At 41.9% G+C, this 25,340-nt stretch overlaps 2 protein-coding genes across 4 annotated transcripts in view; both read right to left on the bottom strand.

The window, feature by feature from the left end:
• The window catches only part of PRMT3 (protein arginine methyltransferase 3), a 31,006-nt gene extending 25,881 nt beyond the window's left edge, over positions 1-5,125 (bottom strand). The window contains exons 1-5 of the mRNA XM_012654409.1: positions 5,025-5,125; positions 4,618-4,753; positions 2,900-2,982; positions 1,136-1,185; positions 458-560 (exon numbers count right to left, since the gene is read on the bottom strand). Of these exons, the coding sequence (XP_012509863.1) occupies positions 458-560; positions 1,136-1,185; positions 2,900-2,982; positions 4,618-4,753; positions 5,025-5,052 (400 nt within the window). The 5' untranslated portion in view covers positions 5,053-5,125. The remainder of the gene's footprint in view (positions 1-457; positions 561-1,135; positions 1,186-2,899; positions 2,983-4,617; positions 4,754-5,024) is intronic.
• Positions 5,126-8,324: 3,199 nt separating this feature from the next.
• HTATIP2 (HIV-1 Tat interactive protein 2, 30kDa) lies at positions 8,325-25,079 on the bottom strand. 3 transcript variants are annotated; one of them, XM_012654411.1, is made up of 6 exons: positions 25,021-25,079; positions 24,299-24,494; positions 22,131-22,238; positions 14,275-14,412; positions 9,804-9,865; positions 8,325-9,141 (listed from the first exon to the last, which is right to left on the bottom strand). In XM_012654411.1, the coding sequence occupies exons 2-6, from the start codon at positions 24,491-24,493 to the stop codon at positions 8,916-8,918; spliced, it is 729 nt and encodes a 242-aa protein (XP_012509865.1). In that variant the 5' UTR covers position 24,494; positions 25,021-25,079; the 3' UTR covers positions 8,325-8,915. The 3 variants fall into 3 exon arrangements, with proteins under 3 accessions (XP_012509865.1, XP_012509864.1, XP_012509866.1); XM_012654410.1 differs by lacking the exon at positions 25,021-25,079 and adding an exon at positions 24,844-24,993; XM_012654412.1 differs by lacking the exon at positions 25,021-25,079 and adding an exon at positions 24,656-24,687.
• Positions 25,080-25,340: the final 261 nt, after the last annotated feature.

Consider the following 25,340-nt stretch of genomic DNA (forward strand, 5'->3'; position numbering starts at 1 on the left):
CACACAGTAAATACTGTCTAGAAGAGTGACTTAATCTTTCCCCAAAGACCACTTGTCAAAAAAAAGTTCATTTCCGTGAAATAAGCTGTTATAGGAAGAAAAGTCAATCACCTGATCTGAATATATGAGACAAAAGCAACAAATATTAGTAAATCCACTTTAACGATTTTTTTAAAAATCAGTGTCTAACAACTAAAAATTATGCTCTCACATCTCCCTATGTTTCAAAACATCCTGTACAAAATGTTTAAACAAGCTCATATTTCTAAATTCCTCTCTGGTAATGTTAGTGTGACTGTCAGTTTTAAGTGACTTACCTCTTCTATAGAAACCACCTACTTGATGAGGTCTTTAGAGAATTAAAAAGATGATATAGTTTCCTAAAAGACTTTACCTCCATTTTGCCATACAAAATGGCCCAAAGTTAATTAAAGTAGATAAAGTATGTTCATCTTACCAAATTGAAGTAAAAGGTCATCTTCTAATACTGGTTTCAAATATTCTTCTTTTTCCCAAGGCACTGGGTTGTAAATGGAATTCATATACTCAGCTGTAGGATTCTGGAAGTAAAATTAATTGAATTTTTTTTCATTGCATATAACCACAAAATCTCCCTAATAAAAACTAGGGAAATTTAACAAAAAAAGAAATCATGTCTGCATTATACAAAACCAGTATGTTTCTATTTACCTGTCATGTCTTTAACTTGACTGCATGGTTGCTTAATTAATGGTTTCAACCTAAAGTTTTATATAGTTTGGATTTGGAGAAACTGACAACAAAAATATTCGTTTAGATAGAACCAAAAAAAAGTATTTGAAAAAATAGAAGAGCAAAGTACTTGAAATCACACTAGAAATTACTTCAGATTTTACAGCAATATTGTCTATCAGTATTTCCCTTTATCTAACACCGAATCATCTCTTAGATGCAGTTAAAAATGATACTTTTGGTGCTTTATGTTGTGCTAGTTCCTAATTTCATGATTCCCCAATATGATGAGTACAAAATTTAAAACAGCTCCTGTCTTAAACTTATAACAGTTCCTCGTATTCTCTTAAATAACCAGTGCATTGATAGTCATGGTGGCATTTCTTTAATTTCTAAACAAATTGTAATTAAGCTGTTGACTTACCTTAAGTCTAATAAAATTTATTAGCTTAATGTATCCATAAAATTCAAGTCCTAAAGGGGGAAAAAAAAAGATAATTCACCTATTTTAACATAATGTTTTGTTTAATTGACCTGTCTATAAAGACTTCTCCAATTAGACAATAAAATATTTGAGCTCTAAACTACTACTTTGCTTTTATTAAAAATAAGAAATAATGTTGATACTTCTAAATATTTTACTTGAGAAACAGCCATAGACAACAAAATTTTAAGTGTTTTCTCATATTTTTAAAAAATAGGAAATTCTTAGAATTCTACTCCTCATTTGTCAGAACAATATGAATCTGGAAAATTGGGTCCTAGATTTTACCAAGTATTTGGCAGTTGATAGTAGAGCTGAAAGTTTCTTTCTTCTTTTTTTTTTTTTTTCAAGACAGAGTCTCACTCTGTTGCCCGGGCTAGAGTGAGTGCCGTGGCGTCAGCCTAGCTCACAGCAACCTCAAACTCCTGGGCTCAAGCGATCCTCCTGCCTCAGCCTCCCGAGCAGCTGGGACTTTAGGCACGAGTCACCACGCCTGACTAATTTTTAATTTCTATTTTTAGTTGACTTGCTAATTTTTTCTATTTTTAATAGAGAAGGGGTCTCGCTCTTTCTCAGAGCTGGTCTTGAACTCTTGAGCTCAAGCGATCCTCCCGCCCCGGCCTCCCAGAGTGCTAGGATTACAGGCATGAGCCACCACGCCTGGCCAAGCTGAAAGTTTCTAAATCCCTAATTTTCATGGTGCCTACCAAATTATAATTTTGTTAGGACATGAAGTAACCTAGCTTTTACATGATGTTAAATGATGCAAATTAAAAAACAATGAGGCTTGTTATCTGGTTGTCATATCTTTCCAGAAATGAAGCAGCATTTAAAATAAAGGAAAGCAGTAACATATCCAACCAATTGGTTATTATTTGTCATGAGAATATCATTATGAATATTTGAGCTTCAAAAGCATAAAAACCCCTATATTGGTAAGTGAAAAAATACAAAATTATATCTGAAGTATGATTCCAATTTATTTTAAAAATGAAACATTAGAAACATAAGAATGAGGCTCTTATTTGCATTTTACAAAAGTAGTTGCAGTTGAATATATTTATAAACATATTATATCACACATTTATCTGAGACCTAAAAATCTGTCTAGTATTTGCTATTCTTTAACAATGTCTCTTCTAGTCATTAATAAGTATAAGGACCAAAAAAACCATTTGTATTTAGTTAATTTTAGTGGAACAGTGTAGTTCTTCTATATCCATTTAAAGTGGAAAGCTTTTATTGTGAGGTATGTTTAAATACAAGTTGTAAGAAACATCACCTGAATATTTGCATGTTATCTTAACTCCATGCTCTTTCTATACTCCCCACCAAATTTCTTAACAAAACTCAATCGAAGTTCATGTTATGCTTTGACCTGATTAAGCTATTTTCAAATGACCTGTCTCCTTTTCCAAAGTCCACCTCCACCCTTGTTCTCCCTAATTCTAATATAACAAAAATGCAATCACATGCCAAGTTTTTTTCCCTGTTTAGTTGTAAAAACAATATACACACAGTAAATACTGTCTAGAAGAGTGACTTAATCTTTCCCCAAAGACCACTTGTCAAAAAAAAGTTCATTTCCGTGAAATAAGCTGTTATAGGCTTCGTTTTACTAGACTTATATAGAAAAAGTGTCTGGAAAATTATAAAATTTGAATTTAAATTTCATAATTTGTCTTTATTCTAAAAGTTACTCACCATGTTTATGAACCATGCTATCAATATTAAATTGATGCTCAGACTTACAGTGTGAAAATGTTTCCTCAGCAGATGTGAATAACCTGAAAAAGCAAGCAATATCTTCATGGAATAGTCCCCCAAGAAGTCTAAATATTGATTTCATGTTAAATATATACTTTTTTTTTCACTCTGCTGATTTCTATTTCCGATTAAGAAAAAACACACGTGTGGATGAAAGGAATGGAATCCAGCACTACTAAAGGAAATTAGTATTTCTGAGTCCCATTTTACACCTAGAACAAATTGCTATTTAAACTTCAAAGTTAATTTATTTGCCAAATAGCACTGAATTTATCAAAAGGCTTTTATGAAAGAGTTCCCTTTGGTAAACTGTTTCTCTCAAGTCACAAAAATTCCCTACTTGAGATTCTTTTCTCCTCTAAGTGTCAACTCTGCTTTCAGAGGCTTTGAACTGGCACAGCTCAAACTGCTTTTAGGAAAAAAGCATAAAATGTAATTCTACAACTGGCACATTCCCAAAGTGCCGTATTTCAAAAGCGATCTTGTAGTATTCCCAGAGTACTTGCATTACAGACACTGTGGGGATCAAGCCTTTTTATGTGACCTGCAAAACTGAAGGACACATAAGACAGAAATACACAGCAGAGCAGCTGCACACATCCTCTATACTCCTAGCAGATTTGCAGCTTTAGTTTTCAACAAATGTTTACTGAGATAGGCTATTTACAGTATTTATGGAGCCTATCACAGGCACTGCACCCCTGATGCTCAATAAATATTGTTTTATGACAACTACAGTATATGCAGACATTCTACCTACCCAAAGAGGCGACACAGGAGAACACTAATATGCCACCAATCAGCACCATGCCCAGATACAGGGAACGCTAAAATAAGTTTATTAAAGCAACACTGGCCAGTGCCAATCAGGCCTTTTTCATGCCCGCTTGCCCAAAAGAGCAGCCAAAATCAAAGCTGCTTGAGACTAAGAGGCGGAATTTTAAGTAGAAAGAATCTGAGTTTGGGAATAGGAAAAACCACATTTTTGTGACCTTGAGCAAGTTATTGATATTGCAGTTTCTTTTTCCCTAAGTGAAAAAGGGATGAATACCTTCCTCTTCAATAGGTGGGGAGCCCCTACTTAAGAAAGGTGACCTAAGACTAAATGGCTCAAACAGAAGTGTTACACCTGAGCAGCTTTCTACTGGTCAAAGAATGACAGAATGGTAAATTTGGAAGGGTCCTTAGGGATTAATCACCTAGTTCGGTGTGGCTCCCAAGCTTGTTACTCATTGGAATCACCTGGGCTAGTGTCGTTATAGAAGCAGAAGCTTCCTAGACCCCATCCCTGATTTAGGAGGAGTAAGGTGCAGAGTTTAGCATCTGGATATATTTTTTTAAGTGTCTCAGGAGATAAGGGTGCACAACCAGATTTGGAAACCAACTATTCAATCCAAGACTGTCTCATTTTACACAAGGGGAAACTGAGGCCAGTCGAGGAACAGTAGTACATCCTGGCTTCCTGTTCGTGGCTCCTCCTCTATACCACTGTGAGTCTTCCTTCTCAACAAACCCTTACACCAAACTAGTGGTTCAAGAAATCAAGGACAGGCCGCTCTGGTTCGACTCCTGACCAGTCGTTCCTGGACAGACCACACAGACCCCACACAGCCCAGGCACCCTAGGGCTGGGGCCAGGCGCTGAGGTGGACGAACCTGTTACAGAACAGGCAGGGGGTCTGCTGCTTGTCGTGGGGAAGATCAGCATCATCCTCATCCTCCCAGGCGGCCTCGTCACCGCTGTCCGACAGTTCTGGCAGGTCCTCCTCATCCTCCACAGCGCCCCGGCCGCCTAACACACGCACAACAATCAGATCTAACTCGGACACCAGAGCGACGAGGGGCACAGGGAGCAGCGTGGGGAGCGTGCTCTCCCCAGGGAGCGCCGCTCCCGCCTCGCTCGCCCGCGGCCCTCACCCAGCACCTCCTCCATCCTCCCTGCAAGGCCCGGCCGCCCAGCCCGCGTCCCGGAGGGCGCCGAGGAAGGGGAGGGTCTTTCACCGGCCCTCGGCGGCGCGGCCTGCGGCTGGGCGAGCCCGGCGCCGAGGGGCCACGGTACCCACCGGTGGCTCCTGACGCTAACGAGCACATGGCCGCGGTGCCCCGGGAGCCCAGCGTGTCTGGGGGCGGGGACCAGGCTGGGCAGCACGCGCTCACACCGAGGCCGCCGCGCTCTCCGGGCCGGGACCCCGGGAGCGAGCGTCTGCGCGAGCCCGCCGCAGAGCCCGTTCTCGGGGAACTTCGCGGACGCTTAGAAATGCGAGAGCGCGCGCGCAGGCTCGCGAGCGCTTCCGGCCTCGAGGCGCCGTGTTGGTCACGTGAGGCGGGTGGGCGGGCCGAGGGCGCGGAGCCCGCTCCTCCCGCTGCGGGGCCGACGCAGTGAGCGCCGAGGATGCTCCGTACGGACGGGTTGGACGTAGCAGGCGTGCAGGGGACATTCGTGTCCTCTTTGGGCTGAGGGAGGAACAAGCCGGCGGCCCTGTGCCCGGAGGCGGAGAGACGCCGCAGTGCATTTGCTGTCGGCATCGTGTGTTCTTTGCGTCCCCTTTTCCAACAGTGAGCGGTTAGTGGAGGGCCGACCAGCCCGCCCCCGCGGCGCCCTCTGGTGGCGCCGAACGCAGGCGAGGGCCCGAGGCCCGACTCCAGTGCTTAGGCTGCCAGGTCCTCGCTGGGAACAGCTGGAGAGGGAACTAAGTGCATGAGCCAGTGTAGCTGTGCTGCAGACACCAGATAGGGGCCAGACCCCCCCAAAATGATTTTAATCTTTAAAGTGGTTATGTGAGAACGTGGACGCTAGAACCAGCCTACTGGACTTGAATCCTACTTACGTCACTTTATGTATGATCTTGAGCAAGTCACCTGACCTCCTCCTGCCTCAGTTTCCTCAATTACACACTTAATCTTAGCCAAAAGGCCGAGAAGCGATAATTTCGTCAACTACAAAACGAGAATGACTGCACGAACCTCGGGACTACAGTAAGGATAAAATAAGTTAATACCTGTAAAGTGCTTAGACCTAAGTCTTGTCTTAACCCTAAACAATGGGAAACAGTTGAACTCTGGTTTCAGCAAAGGAGTGATGCCATCAGATGTGTTTAGAAAGTAACATTCTGGCTGCTGTGGGGAGAAGAATCCAAACATTCCCTTGCCTCATGCCACTTCCTTCCTTTCCTGGTATCAAATCAAACCATAGAATTCTTTCTTAGGTGGGAGTGGGCAGCAGTCATTTTAGTGCGTGTCCAGAGGCTAGCACTGCTTGGCACATGTTTATCTAATTGACTACCATGGCCTTCCTGCTTAATCCTACCTAACTTTCCAACTCTACCCTTCACCCTGGGTCCTGCCTTCAGGCCTATTTATTTACTGCTAATCAATCATTCAATGCTCTACAAATGGGTAGGTCTTCCTTTTGGTGTCAACCAGGCAGACTTTCCTCAGACCACCATTTTTAAAATAGGTTCCACTGCTATTCCAGGAGCAGCACCTGTTAGTGTCTTTCCTAGCACCTAACATTTGCTTACTTGATTTTTTTCTTTTTTGGTCTTGCCCCATAACATTGCACCATAAAGGTAAGTAAGGGCCATGTCTCTTTTTTTTCTTTTTTAAGAGACGGGACTATCACTCTGTGTACCAGGCTGATCTCAAACACCTGGGCTTAAACGAGCCTTCTACCTCATCCTCCAGAGTAGGTGGGGCTACAGGTGTGTGCCATGGCGCACATGATGCATGGCCTGGCACATAGTAGCTACTCAGTACATTTACTGAATGAAATTGATGGCTTGTATTATTGCTAAACTCTTCTGAATGTACTCCTCTCCCTTAACTGTAAACTCCTAGAGGACAGAACCCATCTAACATTAGTGTTGAAGCCCCCTCACATCCTAGGATGTTGCCAGAACATCTGCTGGCTCCCCTGAGTTCAACTCACTGTCCACTGATGTGGCCAGTGGCACATAGGAGGCACTCAATATGCATCTGCTGAAAGAATTAATGAATTCAAGGCTTTTCGTTACCTGGGCCCAACTTTCTCCCTTCATCCTTCCACCATAAACTCTTTTTTTCCTCTCTGTGTAACATTTGGAGGGAAACTTGCTGAATCCCTTAGTAACACCCAATCATTCCACGTTGACAATGAAAGAAGTAACTAACCCCTGGTCTGGGGCGGGGGGTGACTGGGCCAGACTCTTGTCCTCTGAAGTTCATATCTTACTACAATGAAGGGCTCAGGAGGAGGCTACTTTTCTCTCTCCTTCAAAGATAAACACAGACCCTTTCCCATCATCCCACTTCACTGAGGCCTCAATAGAATGCTGAATAAGACCTGCCTGATGGTTTGTGGAAAAGGACATAATATAAAGAGGATAACTTCAAACTGGCCACTAGGATGGGCTGCTTTCAGAGCCCACAGGCCTCAGCATATCCTCATGGGGTACCCCCAAGGATTCCCTCACTTCTTGGAGCCCATGCTTTTTACCACTGAAACGCACATAGGCTCTTCAAAGACCAGCCCCACGGGAACCCCACCTGGCAGTAGGAGTATATTCCCCTCTCCTGCCCTATGGCTCACATTCCAAGATCCCAGCCTGCCCTAATATATTCCTCTTTTCTGGGTGACTGACATTGGGAATGTCCACTGCCTTTATCTTCTAGTGTACACTGAAGCTTGACATGTACTTAGCATACTATAGACCTTGTAAAAATTAACTGAATCACTCAAATCACTTTGCTTCCCCCAGCGCAGATGTTAAGTTTCACCACCATCTTTTGTTCCATGATGGAAATTAGCACAGTGTCTTTGGCCCTTACTGCTGCATCTTCCTTTCCTTTGCAATAGTTGTTAAAGTGCAGCACCTTAGGCCTTTAAAGTATAGTGAAATCAAATTTTAATGGCTATGTGCACATTTTTTGGTTAATCATAAGCATCCTAGATCAAAGGAGAAGTCCAACTATTTCAACTGTATTCATCCACAACATGTACTAACAATTAACTGGAACTACCTGGAAATAAATAGCATACCTGGTGCTCTTACAGAGTGGTTCAAAAATACAAGCTATGTGATCATGCTGACCTAGGTTAGAATCCTGACTCTGCCATTTCTTAGCTATAAGTCTTCAGCTTTGGATCCTTGGGCAAGGTACTTAACCACAGTAAGCCTCAGTTTCCCCAACTAACATATGAAGATAATGATAAGTATCACACTCTGTTAGGATGGTTTGGAGGGTTAAAGCACAGATAACACATGTAAAGATTGGTACTTAGCAAGCACTTGATAAAAATTAGCTGCTATTATATCACCCCAATGGCCCAAATGCTGCATATCACCACTAATACATGGGCCTTTTTGAACAATCTAAGAGGTATCTAGGATTTGTCCATTTATTTTTATTCCTTTATTTAATTCTCCCCATGAATTATATAAGCTTAATTATATAACTTTTATTATATATTCTAAAGTAGTAAAAGCATAATGTTCATTTACACAATTACATGTAGTTAATTAGCACCTGTGTAACTCAGAGATATGAATGTCAACAATTTTAGAACAGAGCTCATTTGCATAGCACAGAAGGTTTTCACCGCTGCTGTGACTCTGCAGACAAACATTTCAAAGCTGGCCTCCCAATTAGTGGCATCAGAACAACCAAGGCAAGTTTAAACAAAAGAAAACTACAGATGCCTGTGCACATACCCTAAAAATTCTGATTCAGAAGGTTTGAGATAGGGCCTATAAATCTTTCTCAAAAGCTCCCTGGGTGATCTGTATGTATAACCAGGCTCTGAACCACCGATGCAGAGCACAGTCATTTCTTGATTGGATCTGAGTGGCTGCGAAGAGGAAAACAACAAAGTTACAGTATGCTGAATATTTTTAGACCCTGAAATTACCAATCTGGTAATTACCAATCTGGTGATGGGTGTTAAAGTTTACAATAAAAGCATTTCTCCAGCGGGGTCATGGCTTGAGGGAGCTGTCAGCTTTCCCCAGGTTGTGGATGGCTGTGTTATCCAGAAGTTCCATTTTCTCGTTGCTTGGCCTCACGGCGTTGTTCAGCATCGCTCTAACCACGGTCTCCACAGGCACAGAGTTCCCACTGGCCCAAGATTTTGGTAAGGAGCCAAAGAACTTTCTAACCAACCATTCACCTGGGCGAAATTCTTGCCTATCACATAACAGAACTCTAAAGAGAAAAAGAAAAGCAGAGGAAGAGATGGTAAACTGCATTCAAACCATGGCGGCATCATAGACCAAATCATGTCCCCTCAAAATTTGTATGTTGAAGCCCTAACCCCAACATGTCTGTATTTGGAGATAAGGCTTTTATGGAGGTAATTAAGGTTAAATGAGCTCGTGCGCTCTCTCTCTCTCTCCACACACACACACACACACACACACACACACACACACACGGAGGAGAGGCCATGTGCCAGTCAGGAAGAGAGGCCTCACTGACACCAACCCTAATGGTACCCTGATCTTGGACTTCCACCCTCCAGACTGTGAGAAAACAAATTTCTGTTGTTTAAGCCACCCAGTATGTGGTATTCTGTTACAGCAGCCTGAGCAGACTAATATAGCAGCTATAAGATTTTATTTGGTACATAAAGACAGTTTAAAAAAAGGCAGCAGCAAATACTATCCAGGGAGTTCTAGACTATTCTGAAGCTGGTACCACCATCTATACTTTCTTTCTAAGCCAAAAGGTATGTGCATTAAGAAGCAATCCACCTCCAGCCAATTTCTTTCATACCTTAGTATCTTAGCTGTCAGCCTCTTCAAATGAAAAACTAGCTTCTAGGCACTACCAATACTGGTGTACTCACAGGCAGTATGCATACTTACGCAGGCCTAAAAACTGAGTAACGATCAAATTTTAATTCTTCAACCCTGGCTTCCACTTCTCCCTGTTAAGAAAAAAAAAGTTTCAGTATTTAATCAAGACTAACCCACTTACATAAAAGCATAAGAGAGAATAATTTGCAGTTTTGAAGGTAATCTGCTTTTGCAGGTCTCAATACTCATTAATATCCTTATCCAGAATTTTAGATTCCCAAAAGCCTGGGGAGTTAAGACAGAGGTTACTTAATCCCGATATGTAGTAGAGAGTTTAAAAAAATGCGCGGAATAAGTGAATGGTTGCATAGTCAGATCTCTCACTCTGATGATATTAAAACAGGTCCAGAGAAGGTAAATGATATGTCAGTTCAACCATAAAATCCTCCCTTTAGTCCAGAACTAATGTTGCAGGCTAGCCAGACATTAGCCTTTTTTTGGTTTATAGGTAGTTCCAGTGGGTCAGAAAACCCACAGACCCACTGTATTACTCACTTAACAAATCCCACAAAATTTTGAGACAGTGAGATTACATCTAGATGGTGCTTTACATTAGGTTTGTTAAACAAACCATGACAGGCATCTCTGGAAACAAAGGCCAGCGGCGCTCAAGCCATAGGCACCTCTGAAAGCCTTGGGAACAACAGTCACACACGGCACACGTGCCTCCTCCTTCTCAGCCTGTTTCTACCACTCACTTGCCTTTAACTTGTCACATCTTAGAATCTTAGATAATTATTTTTAATTCACTGACTGCCACACTAGAAAACAAAGTTTTTCCTTGGTGCCATGGTGTTTTATTAGGAAAATAGAGTAAAAACTTCAAAAACAAAACAATCATTTTTAATTTAATGAAAAATTTAATGAAAAATGAAATTTACTGACTTCATTTAATCTATGTTTTTAGAATTAATTTGCCAATATCAATTGTAACAATAAGAACATCAACAAGTAAGATTTTCACCAACCAACTGTAGGGTTTTGCCCAGGTTTTGCTTCATGAGGCCCTGGGCTCAAAACTACTGTGAGTTAAATACAACATACATGGCAGTTAATGTGTTAAACATCTTTTTCTTTTTTTTTTAATTGGTAATTTTTGGCACATACACAGAGCTGTGTAACTTTCACCACAATCTAAGCTTAAAACATTTCATCATCCTAAAAAATCCTATACCACTAGCAGTCACTTTCCATCCCCTCTTCCCTGGGGCCTAGTGAACCACTAGTCTATTTCTGTTTCTAGATTTGCCTATTCTGGACATTTCATATAAATGGAATCATACAATTTGTGGCCTTTTGTGACTGGCCCCTCTCAGCATAATAGTTTCAAGGTTCACCCATGTTGTTCCTTTTTACAGCTGAATAATATTCCACTGTACGCATATACCATATTTTATTCATCCATTCGTCAGTTGATGGACATCTGGGTTGTTTCCACTATGGCTATTCTAAATAATGCTGCTATGAACATTCATACATAAATGTGGATGTACATTTCTTAGCTTTTTATAAAGATGTGTTTTTTCCTCTATTAGCAGTGTACATAAAAGAGTTAATATAGCGGGCTGGGACTGCTGTCTTTAGAAAGCCCTGCTTGCAAGGCTGGCCCTTGGCTTGTGTCTGGGAACTTGGATTTTGGGAGTATTCCCGCCATTCTCTAACTAATGAGGGTAGTTTACTGTGCCTAAACTATCTGTACAAACAGTGCAGTTTATACTGCACGCCTGCTTTTCTTCTGGAGGTCTGCAGTTTTTGCTGGGTTGAGAGTGCCTATGTGACTAACTCCCATAAAAACCCTGGACTCCTAGGCTCAGGCGAGTTTCTCTGACAGACAACATTCATTGCTGGAGAAATAAAGCACATCTTTTGCAAACTCTACTGGGAGAGGCCTCTTAGAAACTTATACCTAGTTTTCTCCAGACTTCATGTACCTTTTCCCTTTGCTCATTTTCGTTTATATACTTTCACTGCCATAAATCATAGCTGTGAGTATGACTACATGCTGAGTCCTGTGAAACTGGCAGAGGTGGGGAACCTGCAGCCTTAAGCCCGCATGTGGCCTTCTAGGTCCTTAAGTGCAGCCTCTTGACTGAATCCAAATTTTATAGGACAAATCCTTTTATGAAAAGGGGTGCAACAGAGAAAGATGAAGCTTTTCTTGCCTCCTTTGGTACTTAAAAAAAAACAATCTTGAAATCAGAAGGCTGCAGGTTCCCTACCCCTCAATGATAAAATACCATGTACTTTGGAACGTGTACCTTCCCCTGGACAGATGAAGAAACCAAAGCTCATAGACACTGAGAACAGAGAACACGAGGCCTGTCCAGTGCTCTGGGCTCCATACCCGGCTCCTCCCACAGCCCCAGCCAGAGTGCCCACAAAAGTATGTGGCTGACCCAGGCCCCAGAGATGACCCACATGAATGCAGTTTGACATTTCATTGAATAGAAGACACATTCCTAAAAAATAGTTTCTACAATTGGGTGGGAGGGAGGAGTTCACACACAAGGAGGCTGAGAACATAAGAAATACATACTAGGAATGTTATATACAGTAGTTGGAGGATTATTCAGGAAACATCTTTCATTCTGGGATGGACCATTTGGTTGTCATTTCTTTCCTTTTAATTAATCTAATTCATAATCCCATGCTGCACATAATACAGGTCACTGTCAGTGAATGTAGAGGTCTCTCTCCATTTTATTGGCCTTACTAATATTTGCTGAGGCTCTGTCATGGCTCAGGGGCTGTGCTGGGTCCTTCCAGATATATTAGTGACAAAGGCTATTCATTACATAGTGGCTAATAGTGCAGACCCTGGAATCAGACTGTCTGGGTTCAAGTCCCACCCCTGCCTCATAACAGCTGGTGATCTTACTATTATGGTGCCTCAGGTTCCACACAAATACACATAAAAACCCTCAGAACACTGCCTGGCTCAATCAGTGTTGGCTATTATTTTTTTTTAATCTGGATGAGTCATTATTATAACCCAGTGAGTAGGTAGTAGTGCCTTTATCTTTAAAGATAAGGAAATACTGTATATGCATTTTCTTTCCTAAAAGGTATAAATGTTTAATATTGCCTATGAGAGCAAAAGTCCTATTTGATAACCTTTTTCAGAACCCACATGTGTATTTTGACAAGCAGACTCTTCTCCTTTTAAGAATCATTCTAAACTCTAGCAGTTAAACTAAAACTTTTCCATTCTTGATTTAACTTGGCTGGCGGCTCACTGATCTTCACCTGGCTCAAAATACTATTTTAGGATAGGCGAGAGATGGCTCAGCTGTAAGCCATGGGAAAAAGATCCGGAAATTTCATTATCACAAGCTGATCATGAGCAAATAAAATGATAAAGATGTTTACTAAAATTTTATGTATCATTTAAAAAAATAACATAGTGCCCAGAGTGTGAAAATAGTAGTCCCACTACAATTCCAGTATAGTATCACTGTGAAGTCCACCCTTAGCAAAGTGACCAGGGTGAAGAAGGAGCTACAAATAGGAACCAATAAAGAATGGTGCTGGGATTTAAAAGTGTTATGCCTGGAAAAAAAAATACAACTAAGGCAACCATAATCTCCAAATATCTTAAAGACTATAATGCGAAAGACCGACTGGACTTGATTTGTCATTTTGAAAGGCAGAACTGGTAACAATCAGCATTTACACAGCAATAAATTTCACTTCAAAGTCAGAACTTCTTAGCAAGTGGATCTGACCAAAACTAGAACGAGTTGGCTAATGAGATGGTAAACTCCCCAGTGCTGGAGGTATTTAAGCAGAAGCTAGATGAACATCTGTAAAAGGATTTCACATTGAAAAAGTCTTTGGCTGAATGACCTCCAAAGTCCCAGCTTCCCAAACTGTGGCACTTGGGTGCATCCAGGAGGCACAGAGACAGAGCCACAGCCTATCTTCCTGCAGTGTCAATTTAACTTGAAGGTAAGCATATAGAAACTTTTTTTTTATTAAAGTAAACAAGGATATGTATAGTACTGAAGATAGCAAAATGTCTATAAATTTTTAACAGATAAAACACAAGACTTTTAAGAAAGTTGAGCTTGTAACTAGCAGACTGCTTCACACTAGATGTCCCCAAATCTCCAGAAAAATAAAAGCTCCTTTCTCTCAGACATTAGGGAAACGGAGAGAAAAGTTTAAGAATCACTGCCTCCAAGGCTTTTCCCATACTAAGTTCCATGCTGACATTCAGGGCCAGAGCTGCCACATCTCATTCCACTGATTGCTGGACAATTAACAGGGGGCAAGACACTGGAAACTGTCTTTCACATCATTCCCATTTACTAAATATATTCCTGCAAAAGCAGTCCCTGCAGCCACACACACACACACAAGAAAAACCCATAATATAATGCATTTAATGTCTTTTTGTATTACACAGCATTTTGTATTGTTTAGTACCGCCATTAGCCAAGTTCTCCAAAGTGTAGGAAAGATAGAAACATGCACAAACCTTAACTTGCAGGTATAAAAAATTGCTCGACTTATCAGCTCCTTTAGAGGACAGCAAGTTGAAATGTTTACACCCTCCAGCTTTTGCCAGCTCTGCAGACTTCAGCACATAATCTCGGTCAACGCGAACAAATCCCTCCTGAGGGGGAAAAAGGATATGAGTTATTTCCAAAAAGCTGCAAGTTTATCTTAAAGATCACTACTTGGCTTGAGTAGCAGGCTAGGAGGCCTAGAGGAATGGGGATCTAAATAAAACGCATCCAAGCAATACATGAAAGTCAGGCCTAGACCCTGGGAAAGGCTCCAGGTGTCGTCCTCTGGATAGACAGTACCAGCTTTAGCAGCAAGGCCAGACTACAATGAAAAAACAAGGATGATGACATTGAAGCAGACACCAAACAAATCCCCAAGGAGCAAAAGGAATGATAAGGCTGGAAAACTACTTTTAGTCATACATTTCTTTGTCTTTTAATAACTTTGTCTTTTAATAACCTCTCTCTGTTTTCTTTTTCTGTGCCAACTCTACCATGGTAGGGTCTCAAAGCATGGTTGAGGACACTCCCTGGGGACTAAGAGGGCAATGTCTGTTTAATTTCCAATTGTTGTGTATGCTTTACAACATACCTTACATATTCATAAGGAATTCATCCTCAAATTTTTTTACTGATGGGTGTGTAATCAAAACTGTTTGGCGACACCTGATCTAGACTCAGTCCCGTGAGGCCAGTGGCTGGGTCTTTATTCTTAACTCATATCTCGGCATCCGCACATGCCCAGCAGTGACAAGTGCTCCAAAACTATCTGAATGAATGAATCAAAACCCAGTGGAAGCACAGAATAGGAAAATCCAGTCATTTTAAAAAAACAGAACTAAGTGGCAATAAAAGCAGGAAGGAAGAGGATGATGCAAATAACAGAACGCAGACGCATTCCCAGGCCTATGTGAAAGACCTACACCTGCACCCAGAAAAGGGAATTCCATGTAGCCTCTTGGGACCACCACAAATTCTGGCATCCTCAAATTCAAGACAGCTGAAGAGAAGTCTAAAGTCTTTTGAAGCTGTACTTCACAGGTAGTCTCAATTTTAGAATGAGGTCTTACAGCAGTGGGAATTCCAAATATGAAGATGGGATTACTGCCCCAATGATATTTTTTTAAATAAAAATTTGCTCGCAGAAGCTATTGAATCTACATGTTCTATTTGATATGGCAATGTTTATCTTTCATAGAATGTTAGAAGGGGATAACACATTAACTGCCACGAGAGTTGTATTTAACTCACTCTAGTTTTGACCCTGAGGCCACATGAGACATACATAAAATCTTACTTGTTGATGTTCTTATTGTTACAATTGACAATTTAATTCTAAAAATGTGGATTAAATGAATAGAAGTCAATAAATTTCATTTTTCTATTTATGTTTACCTTTACATTAGACTCTAAGTTTTTATTCTAGTTTTGTAATAAAACACTGTGGCCCCAAGGAAAAGTTTCTGGGTTTTTTGTGTAGCAGCCAATGCGTTATGTAGGTAGGGAGCAAAGTCCAGTGGTCAGGCGAACTACACATTAGGAAGTGAGAGAGCTGAGAGCAAAGTACAGATTCTTGAGTCTCTGAGCAGTGCTCTTTCCACTGTACCCATGTTCTTTTTTATCCCATCCTGTTCTAGCTGATGAAAATAACCTGTAATTGTGGTTGGCAGAATAATGGCCCCTCAAAAATGTCCACGTCCTAATCCCTGCCCTATGAATATGCTGGGTTACATGGCAAGGGGCAATTCCATGGCAGATGGAATTAAGGGTGCTAATCAGCTGTCCTTAAAATAGGGAGAGTAGTCTGGATTATCCAGGTGGATTATCTGGATTATCCAGTGTCATCACAAGGGTCCTTAAAAGTAGAAGAGGGACGCAGAAGAGGCGGCTAGAGTGATGCAAAGTGAAAAGGGCCTGGAAGATGGGGAGGGGACCCTGTGCCAAGGAATGGGATGGCGGCTAGAAGCTGGAAAAAGTAATGGATTCTCTCCTCCAGCCCCCAGAAGGGAACACAGCCCTATCAACACCTTGATTTCGTCTCAGTGAAACCCGTGTCATACTTCTAACCTGTAGAACTGTAAGACGATGAATTCGTGTTGTTTTAAGCCACCAAGTTTGAGTTCATTTCTTAGAGCAGCAATAGGAAACTAATACAGAATTCAGTTTTAAAAGAACAGGCCCAAGCATATTTTTTTAACTTTGTATTAAAGTATATCATAAAAGAAAAGTAAATATATTGTAATTATAGAGCTCAATAAATTTTCATAAACTGAACATCCTGTGCAACCAGGTCCCTGATCAAGAAATAGAACATTACTATTACCCTAAAAGCCGCCCTTACCCTTCTTTCTCATCACTCATGAGTCCATTTTTAACTATATCCACTACCTGTAGGGCAGTGTTTTCAGCCTCACTTTATACCTTAGTGTTTTCTGCTTTACTTTTTCTACTTTAATTTACAAGTAATATAACCTTACCTCTTTACTCTTGGGTCATCACTCTCTCCTTTTATGTGGACACTTTGACACTCAGTCCTAAACAACAGTCTTGCCAACCTGTCCTACATACTGATTCACATTCATGTTGTTGCTTTTTAAAATAAGTGTAAAGCAAACCAATTTTAATACTCGGCATTAAAATGAGAGAGAGAGAGAGAGAGAGAGAGAGAGAGAGAGAGAGAGATATGATTCTTCTCAGGGCCATTCTCCAAATTGAGATTTTAGATGTGCTGAATGTGTGCCAAGAAAAACCACCCAGAACTATACAGGAAATTCTAAAACACTGAATTTCTCTTCTATATCTATTTCTTCCCCTCATTCCGAGTCACCAGAACTCTGATTTTAATAACAGGTTCATTATTCATAATTAAATAACACCATTGACTAGTGAAATAAATTCAGTTGTAGTGTTGTTGTTCTAGCACAAATGCTTGGAAGGATTATTATAGTTGTCTCTGTTAAAATGCTTTTTCTTTCATCAGCTTCTTTAAAAATAAGGGAAAGATTCAACCAATCACAAGTCTCTAGACTGACGCTGTCCCTCTCACTTAATCCAGAGCCAGTAAAGGGATAATTTGATTAAACTGAGACCCTAATTTATTTGGCTTTAGTTCTGGATCAACCTCTCCTTAATAGAGTGCTGTCGTCTCCAATTGTTTGATGAAAATTAAAGTGACATAAATACCATGGGACTTTTTCAATCTGATTAGTCAGTGAAGGCACATCAATACCACCCCAGCCATCAGACTCTGGCGTCCTTCCTTTCACCGGCCTGGCTAACAACTGACAACAGCTCCTTGAAGGACGAGCACCCTCGCTGTTGCAGAGACCCCCATACTCAGCCCATCAGCCCTGCTCAATGGGCCCTGTTGACAAGGTGCCCATACCTTTCTCCATCGCTATTCTCTGGACAAAGCTAAATATTGTTTTATTAGCAATCAATGGCTGTTAATCCAAAACGATTTCACAAATCCTCTGAGCCCTCAAGCTGATTATAAATACGCGTTTTTTGAAGCCCACTAAATTTTGAATTTCACTTCCGTCACCCTGATGGCGTGGCCTTTTAACTGGTGAATGAAACTCAAAAGCAAAAGGGTCAACAGCTTTCAAGGACTTAGAAATCAAACTTAAGCGTGGGTCCCAGTGACTGACTAGGAGATACCAACAGACCAATTTTCTTTGGAGTGAGGAAGATTCCATTTGCAGATGGAAGGAGCCATCTTTTAAAACTTATTCATTCCCTTTCTTCTTCTCCAACAGCTCAAATTAAAGAACAACAGAAAAACTAAGAAGCTACTCCATACCCCAGAAACACAATATTTGGAAAAACCGTACTTAGTTTCACTAACCATATGGCAAGAGAAAAGACAGACATCTGAGAGTATTAAGTCCATTATGTTTTTGTGTCTTTATGATTCCACAGCCAATGTACCTTCCTCTAAGCTAGGAATCGGAGTTCGTTTTAGAGAAAGAAATTAAGTTCCCATTATAAATTTCCTTTCCCAGCACTCACTTGAAAGAATAAACACAATGTACTATGATTCAGTAGAGAGATTCTCAACGGCTCCACAAACATCATGGGAAGCAAATTCTCCAATTACTCATTTTAAGTCTTACTAAAATCCAAAGCTACTAAGCATTTCTTCTAATCTTCTTTACCAATGCCTGAAAACTAGGAACACCACTCTAGCTTAAGAACAACTCATCCTAACAGGTACAGTATTTCAGTGCTAACTGATAGGACAAGTGAGCAAGGTGGAATAACTCAAGGTCATGGGGTCCTTTTCCAAGAAGGGACGCTCTATCATTCTGTAAGTGGTACCACTTAGCTCTATTTCTGCTTCAAGTTCTTTGAGCTAACCAGCATACCCAAGGCTCCACAGCTACCTGGCATCCAAACGGGGCCTGTGATCTGGGTCCCTTGAACCATCTAGGACCTTTCCCCTTCACAAGCCCCCTTCTAGACATCAAATAAAACAATAGATTAGAACAGGAGTGGGCAAACTTTTCCTGTGAAGGATCAGAGAGTAAATATTTTCAGCTTTGCAGGCCTCTGTTGCAATGACACAGCTTTACCATTATAGCACAAAAGCAGCCGTAGGTAAAATACATAAAGTAATGAGCATGGCTGTGTTCCAAGAAAACTTTATTTGTGGATATGAAAATTTGAATTTCTTTTATTTTCCCATGGCATGACATATTATTCTTTTGAATTTTTTTTAACCATTTAAAAACATTAAAATATTCTTAGCTTGCAGGCTAAACAAAAATAGGTGGCGGGCTATATTTGGCCACCAGGCTATAGTGGGCAAACCCCTGGATTAGAAGAGAATATCATTAGAATCAGAAGCCCTGAGATTAATGATGCATAATGACATCTTCTATTCAATAGAATCCAAGAACCTAGGCTGTTGGAGTCTGCTCCTAACAAGTGAGGAGACAAATGAAGAGGTGAAACCACATCAAACCACCTCAAACTCAAATCCTTCTCTTAATATAAATAAGGGGAAATGCAGTATTCTCAGTGGCATCTTTGAGTTTTTCTCTTTACTCCAGGCCAGTGTAGATCTGGTTTTCAAAGGGCATTTCAACCTTCACTAGTTACTCACTAAAGCACACAAGTTACTCACTAAAGCAAGGTGAAGATGAGGACTATAGTCGCCCCAATGCCTCCCAAAAGCAGGTCCAACAAGAAGGACAAGGTTGGCTGCATCAGGATCTCCCAAGGAGCCTGCTAAAAATACAGATTCCAAGCTTCCAACCTCAGAGATTCTGATCCAGTTGATCAGAATTAGGGCATTGATTAGACAACTATGGCCTGTGGATGTGAAAAGGAAGACTAGCATCTAACCAGCTACTGCTAAAGGAAATGGTCTTCCAAACAGCTGCAGAAAGCTAATAGACCTATCCCTAGCACCAGTTTCAGCAGACGTCTGGGTAGACTAAATTTTATGGGTTGAATTGTATCCCCCCCCCGCTCCGCCGCCATGCATATGTTGAAGTCCTAACCCCCAGTATCTCAGAACGTGACCTTATTTAGAAATATTAATAAGATCACTGTAGATGTAATTAGTTAAGATGAGGTCAAACAGAATAGAATGGCCCCTAATCCAAAAAGACTAGTGTCCTTATAAAACGGGAAAACGTGGACTTGGACACAGGCATACCAAGAAAACACCATGCGAAGAGGCACAGAGAGAAAGCAGCCACCGTCAAGGAGAGAGCCCAGAGACAGAGCCTTCCTTCACAGCCATCAGACAGAACCAGCCTGACACCTTGAGCTCAGACTTCTAAGCTCCAGAACTGTGAGACAATAAATTTCTGTTGTTTAAGCCACCCAGGTTATGGTACTTTGTTATGGCAGCCCTGGCAAACTAATAGACTAAAACTGGCTACTCATACAATCTCAACACTGAGACAATATTTCTTGAAGTTTCTCTACTGGAAACTCAGATTGCTAAGGCAAAATATATGGTGTTCCAGTTGTAAAACAGCTATTGAATGACACTAGGCTTGCCACCAGCTTTGGGTATCCATCTGATGAACCACCCAGTGTACTTTTCTACAGAGGGCTGCTGACCCAGAACACCAGCTGGGAAAAGCTTGGAAATCCACACTCCCCTTTGAACAACTATTGTTTCTGAGCCACTTGCAAACTGTCACCTCTTTTCAACTGCTAAAGTTATCACAACCTCCAAAGTTTATATTGTACTTAATCCAAATTAGTTTGGAAAAAAAAAAAAAAAACCAACCAACCCTCTCCGGTAGATGTGTCAGCTTACTTTCTGTGCAATCCTCTTAAACCATTTAAGTCCTAACTCATTTCTGAGACCATTTGGCTTACTAGTCTTCCCTTGCTTACTAATTAATTTCATTTATCTTTTTCAAACTGATTTTAAAGGAGAACAAAAGGCATTGAGTAGCTGGAGAGGTGGAGATCCAACCCCATTTAAAAAAAAATACTCTGGATAGTGAGGACACCCAATTCCTCTGTTTAAAATTACATTACAAAATTTGAATGCAACAAAGCAATTCGGACTTTTTCCTGGCACGTCCTATAATGAGATTTGCCTTATGTCATGAAAATCAACTGCTCTATGCCTAATGCAGTGTTTTGTTTTGCTGAGTCACCACCGAAACCAGTTTGGCACTTGAGACAGTGAAAGCTGCAGTGTCCTGGAGTAAAAGTTTTTCAATGCTTTTGGAGGACACTGCTTATGACTGTCCCTGGGACAGAAAATGTACCAGCTGCAGAACAGGAACATGACCCTTTCCAGGAGAGATAATGTGCCAATTCCTGGGAAAGTCAAATGTCTCTATAATCCACAGTTCCCAGAACAGAGCTCAAAACCAAGCTGTATTCAGGGTGAATATGCAGAACTGCAGAAGATGTGGAAATATATCTCAACTGAAAGCATAAATAGAATTATTCTTTGGATGACCAGAAGGCCCAGAGAAATTCACCTGAGCCTAACTACTTGGTTGGTATAAACCAATACTTCCTAACCATATGCTCCCCTAATGATTCAGATGCATGGGCCTGGTTTATAAACCTATGATAAATCCCCACGGCAGAATCATGTTCCCGTATATTTAATAGACGTGTTCAGCTTCAGAATGTAAATTCTGCCAGAGGGATAAACTATAGTCAAGGTATAAATTAAGATATACCTGTATTAACATTTTCCCGGAATCTATGTAGTAAACTATGACTTTTGGACAGAGGCCATCTCAATTTAGAACACCATTAAAAAGAAAATAAAATGGCGTATTAAAAGAGTTTTGCGTCAGTGAAGGCTGAATCATTCCTGGGGTTGAATCATTGTTGAAGGCTGAGTCATCACTGGAGGCTGGCTGAATCGTGCCTCTGTGTTCCGATGTTCTATCCCAAAAGTTTAAAGCTTAGCATGAAAATGAGATGCATCACTCAAGTGAGAGAGAACGCTTCAAGTTTAAAACATGTATTAAGGGGGGGAAAAAACCTTACTGCTAACGGCATGAGTCCATTTCTTTTACTCAGACAGACATCATAGTTTGCCTTAGGGCAAGTTAGTGATAGTAATATTTGCAATAGGCAAGATCATATAAATATTTATGATGTCTCTAGCACTTAGGCCTGAACTCATGGATTACTCTGAAAGAAAGACAAACTTATAGGTACTATTCAAAGTATTGCAAAGCTTAGGGCAGCATACGGAATCTTATAAATAATAAGAGCTTATTTACATTTAAGCACTGCAACAGGCACAAAGAAAAAGAGTGAGCAAGAAAGGATTCCTTGACATTACTGGCCAGCAAAAAGGGAAAAAGGTGTATTCCTTCCTTACCGCCCCGGCTTTATTTCTGGTGGTACCCAGGCAACAGAATCCAACATCGTGACCTTGAAAGGCAGAAGCGTAGTCATCCAACTTTTCAAAGTCCACCACTTCTTGATTCTAGACAAGGGTACAGTTGTACATAACTTCATATTATTTCAAAAACACACAAACAAACCCTCTAGATTTAAAAACTAAATTATAGAACATTACTGAAGGGTCTACTCACTTAACATCAAACTTTGCAAATTCATTTTCTCCCACCAATAAGCAATGCATCTGAATTGAAAATCAACAATACACATATACGTCCACAGTATAACTGGACTAGGGTGATCCAGATGTCTAAAGTCAGGTTCGGTTATAATTTCTCTCCAGAAAAATAAAAGATCTGCCTATAGCTCACCAGGAAGGAGACCACTGAGGTATACTGTGGGAGCAGGGGATGGTGTTTGGTATTTCAAAGACCTAGGTTCAGATCATGGGCCTGCTACTTACAAGGCATGTAATTGTGGCCAAGTTATTGATCATATGCCTCAGTTTTTTTCAGCTGTAAAATGTGGGTGATAATCTTTCCTTTAGTCCAATCTGTAAACCACTGTATTAGAATTAGCCAGAAGGTGTATGATAAAAATGGATAATCCTAGGTCCCACCTGAATACTTCTGAATCCGCACTTTTAACAAGCACCCACAATAATTCTCACGCACGCTGAAATTTAAGAGCATTCATCTAATTTTATAAGTTTACTGTAAAACTTAAAAGAGAAAGGTTGAAGCCGGGTGCAGGGGCTCACACCTGTAATCCTAGCACTTTGGGAGGTGGCGGCAGGGGGATCACTTGAGGCCAGGAGCCTGAGATCAACCTGAGCAACACAGACCCTATCTCTACAAAAAATGGAAAAATTAGCTAGACATGGTGGTGTGTACCTGCAGTCCTGGTTACATGAGAGGCTGAGGCAGGAGGATCATTTGAACCCAGGAATTTGAGGTTGCAGTGAGCTATAATGACACATCATTACACTCTACCTGGGGCAACAGAGTGAGACCTTGTCTCAAAAAATAAAAAATAATAAAAAATAAAAAGAAAGCTAGAGAAGCTCCTATCATCCAGGAGTTCAACAAAATGTTGGTTTCCTTCAGTCTACTCTTTCAAAAGAATTTTTCTGACACTGCACACAACGTTGAAGAAAAATAGGTTTTCACAAAGTGCCTGGTCAAAAGATGTGCCACCAAAACTCAACTCTGCAAACACAGATCTCAAATTCCATTTCTAACTATCATGAGTATGACAAGGCTCATGAAACTAGACCATGAAGACCACATGTCACCTGCCTAAACCTGCAAAGATGTCTGTTTTAAACAGGCAAGTCCCAATGGGCCAAAGACATTCACAAAATAACCTGAACACAGACTTCAGGGAATCAAGAACATTTATTTTCAAGACCACTTGTTATTTGGAATGTTCCTCTTATGAAACCTGTAGGGCCAAATGGTGTAGTTGTGGTGTCTCAGGATCACACTGAATTGTTCACAGTTTAAATGGAGAACAGAATCTCCACGAAGCTCAGTGAACTTCAGATATTTAGGGCCGATATTTAGGAGGTTATCACCAGATCAAAGCCAGGTGTATCACTCACTTAACCATGAAAGTGTAATTTACAGGGAAGGGAGTATTCCATTTACAGACACAAGCCTGGGATGTCCGGCAAGACAAATTCTTGTAAGTGAATAACTGCATTTTCACTGTCAAAAGACCTTTCCCACTCTGCCACGCATTTGCAGATTCACTTTACTGTAAAGTGCAGGGGAACACAAAATAAGCAAAGTGATTGAGAAAACTGTCAGGGTCACAGGACCATCTCTAGAAAACAGCTTGTGTGGCCCTGAGAACAGTGCTTTTCTGTCTCTCCAGTCCCCATCCCCACCTAGGTCCAGCTTTACAGGGTTCCAGATGGAGGGAAGGGCTTCCCTCAAAGCCACACAATGACAGGGAAGCCGACCTGGGCCTACAAACCAGGAGTCGGGCTTCCAGGAGGGGCTCTCACAGATCAATCATGCCCAAATTTTGACGCCTCTCCCCGCCTCCATCGCTGGCAGGGCAGTGTTCAGCCATTACGCAAGAAATGTTCGCCTTGCAGAATCACTAGGGATACATTTGAGTCCCAGCTCAAATACCCACCACATTTTTATAAGCCTCCTCGTCGAAGGTGAGTTTCCTCCGGCCAATGAGCGTGACTTTGGAAAACAAGCTCTGTTCCAGGATTTCTTTTAAGAGCACCCTGCCGGTTTCTCCGCTAGCGCCCAGAATAAAGACGGATTTATTCTGCATCCTAAAGTCTTCCCGAAGCTTCCGCAGCGCCTCTGTTTCGTCCATGCTGGGAAAATAACAACAGGCGCTGGTGTGAGGATGTTAAGGGACTGCACGTCCTTACCCGGGGGAACAAGGGCTGTTTATCTGTTCGGGAGGAAGCTACTGTTATTCTCCGCAGAGTAACAGAGGAAAGTGCAGAGGGCCCAGGGGAAAGCGCTGAGTCACCTGCGGACTCCGCGCCTCGGCCGTCCCCCGCACCTGTGCCAACCGACACTTTGGAAGGGGCCCGAGCTGGTGCAGGGCGCGCCAGGTGCTACGAACTACTGACACAACCACTGGGCCTCCTTCCCCACGGCATCCCGGACCACAGAAGGAGTGCGGGTCCCTCTCGGTCCTCTACCCGGAGGGGTTACCTGGGGCCGACCCCCCGCCCCGCGTCCTCACGCCGCAGCAGGAGCAGGGCGGCCACCAGCGCAGCCGCCGCGGCGCTCAGCGCCGCTGGCCCCGGCATTGGCGCCTCCCTCCTACCCTGCGGCCCGCCCTCCCGGGGTCTGCCGGCGGGGACCGGAGATGGGAAAGCCCGCGCCTACCCGGCTTCGTCTTCCGGGTGACTTCTCCGCCGCGCTGCCGCGCCCCGCCCACAGGGGCAGGACCTGGGAAGGGGGCGGGGAAGGCGCCCCGAGGGCACGTGCGCGGCACGGAGACCCCTTCCTCAAGGCCGGGAATCTGTGGGACCCTCTCTCCCGCGCTCTTCCTCACCACCTGGGCCCAGCTCACCCAGGCCCAGACAATAGACACCCCAGACTTGACCTTCGCTGGTCCCTCAAACTAATTTCAGTTGTGTACTGAACATCTGCATCTCCAATTCACCACGCCAAAAACTTAACCCTCCCCACCCGTCCACCCCAAA

The sequence above is a fragment of the Propithecus coquereli genome, unplaced genomic scaffold, assembly GCF_000956105.1.
Source record: "Propithecus coquereli isolate 6110/MARCELLA unplaced genomic scaffold, Pcoq_1.0 Scaffold44, whole genome shotgun sequence".
Classification (NCBI taxonomy): domain Eukaryota; kingdom Metazoa; phylum Chordata; class Mammalia; order Primates; family Indriidae; genus Propithecus; species Propithecus coquereli.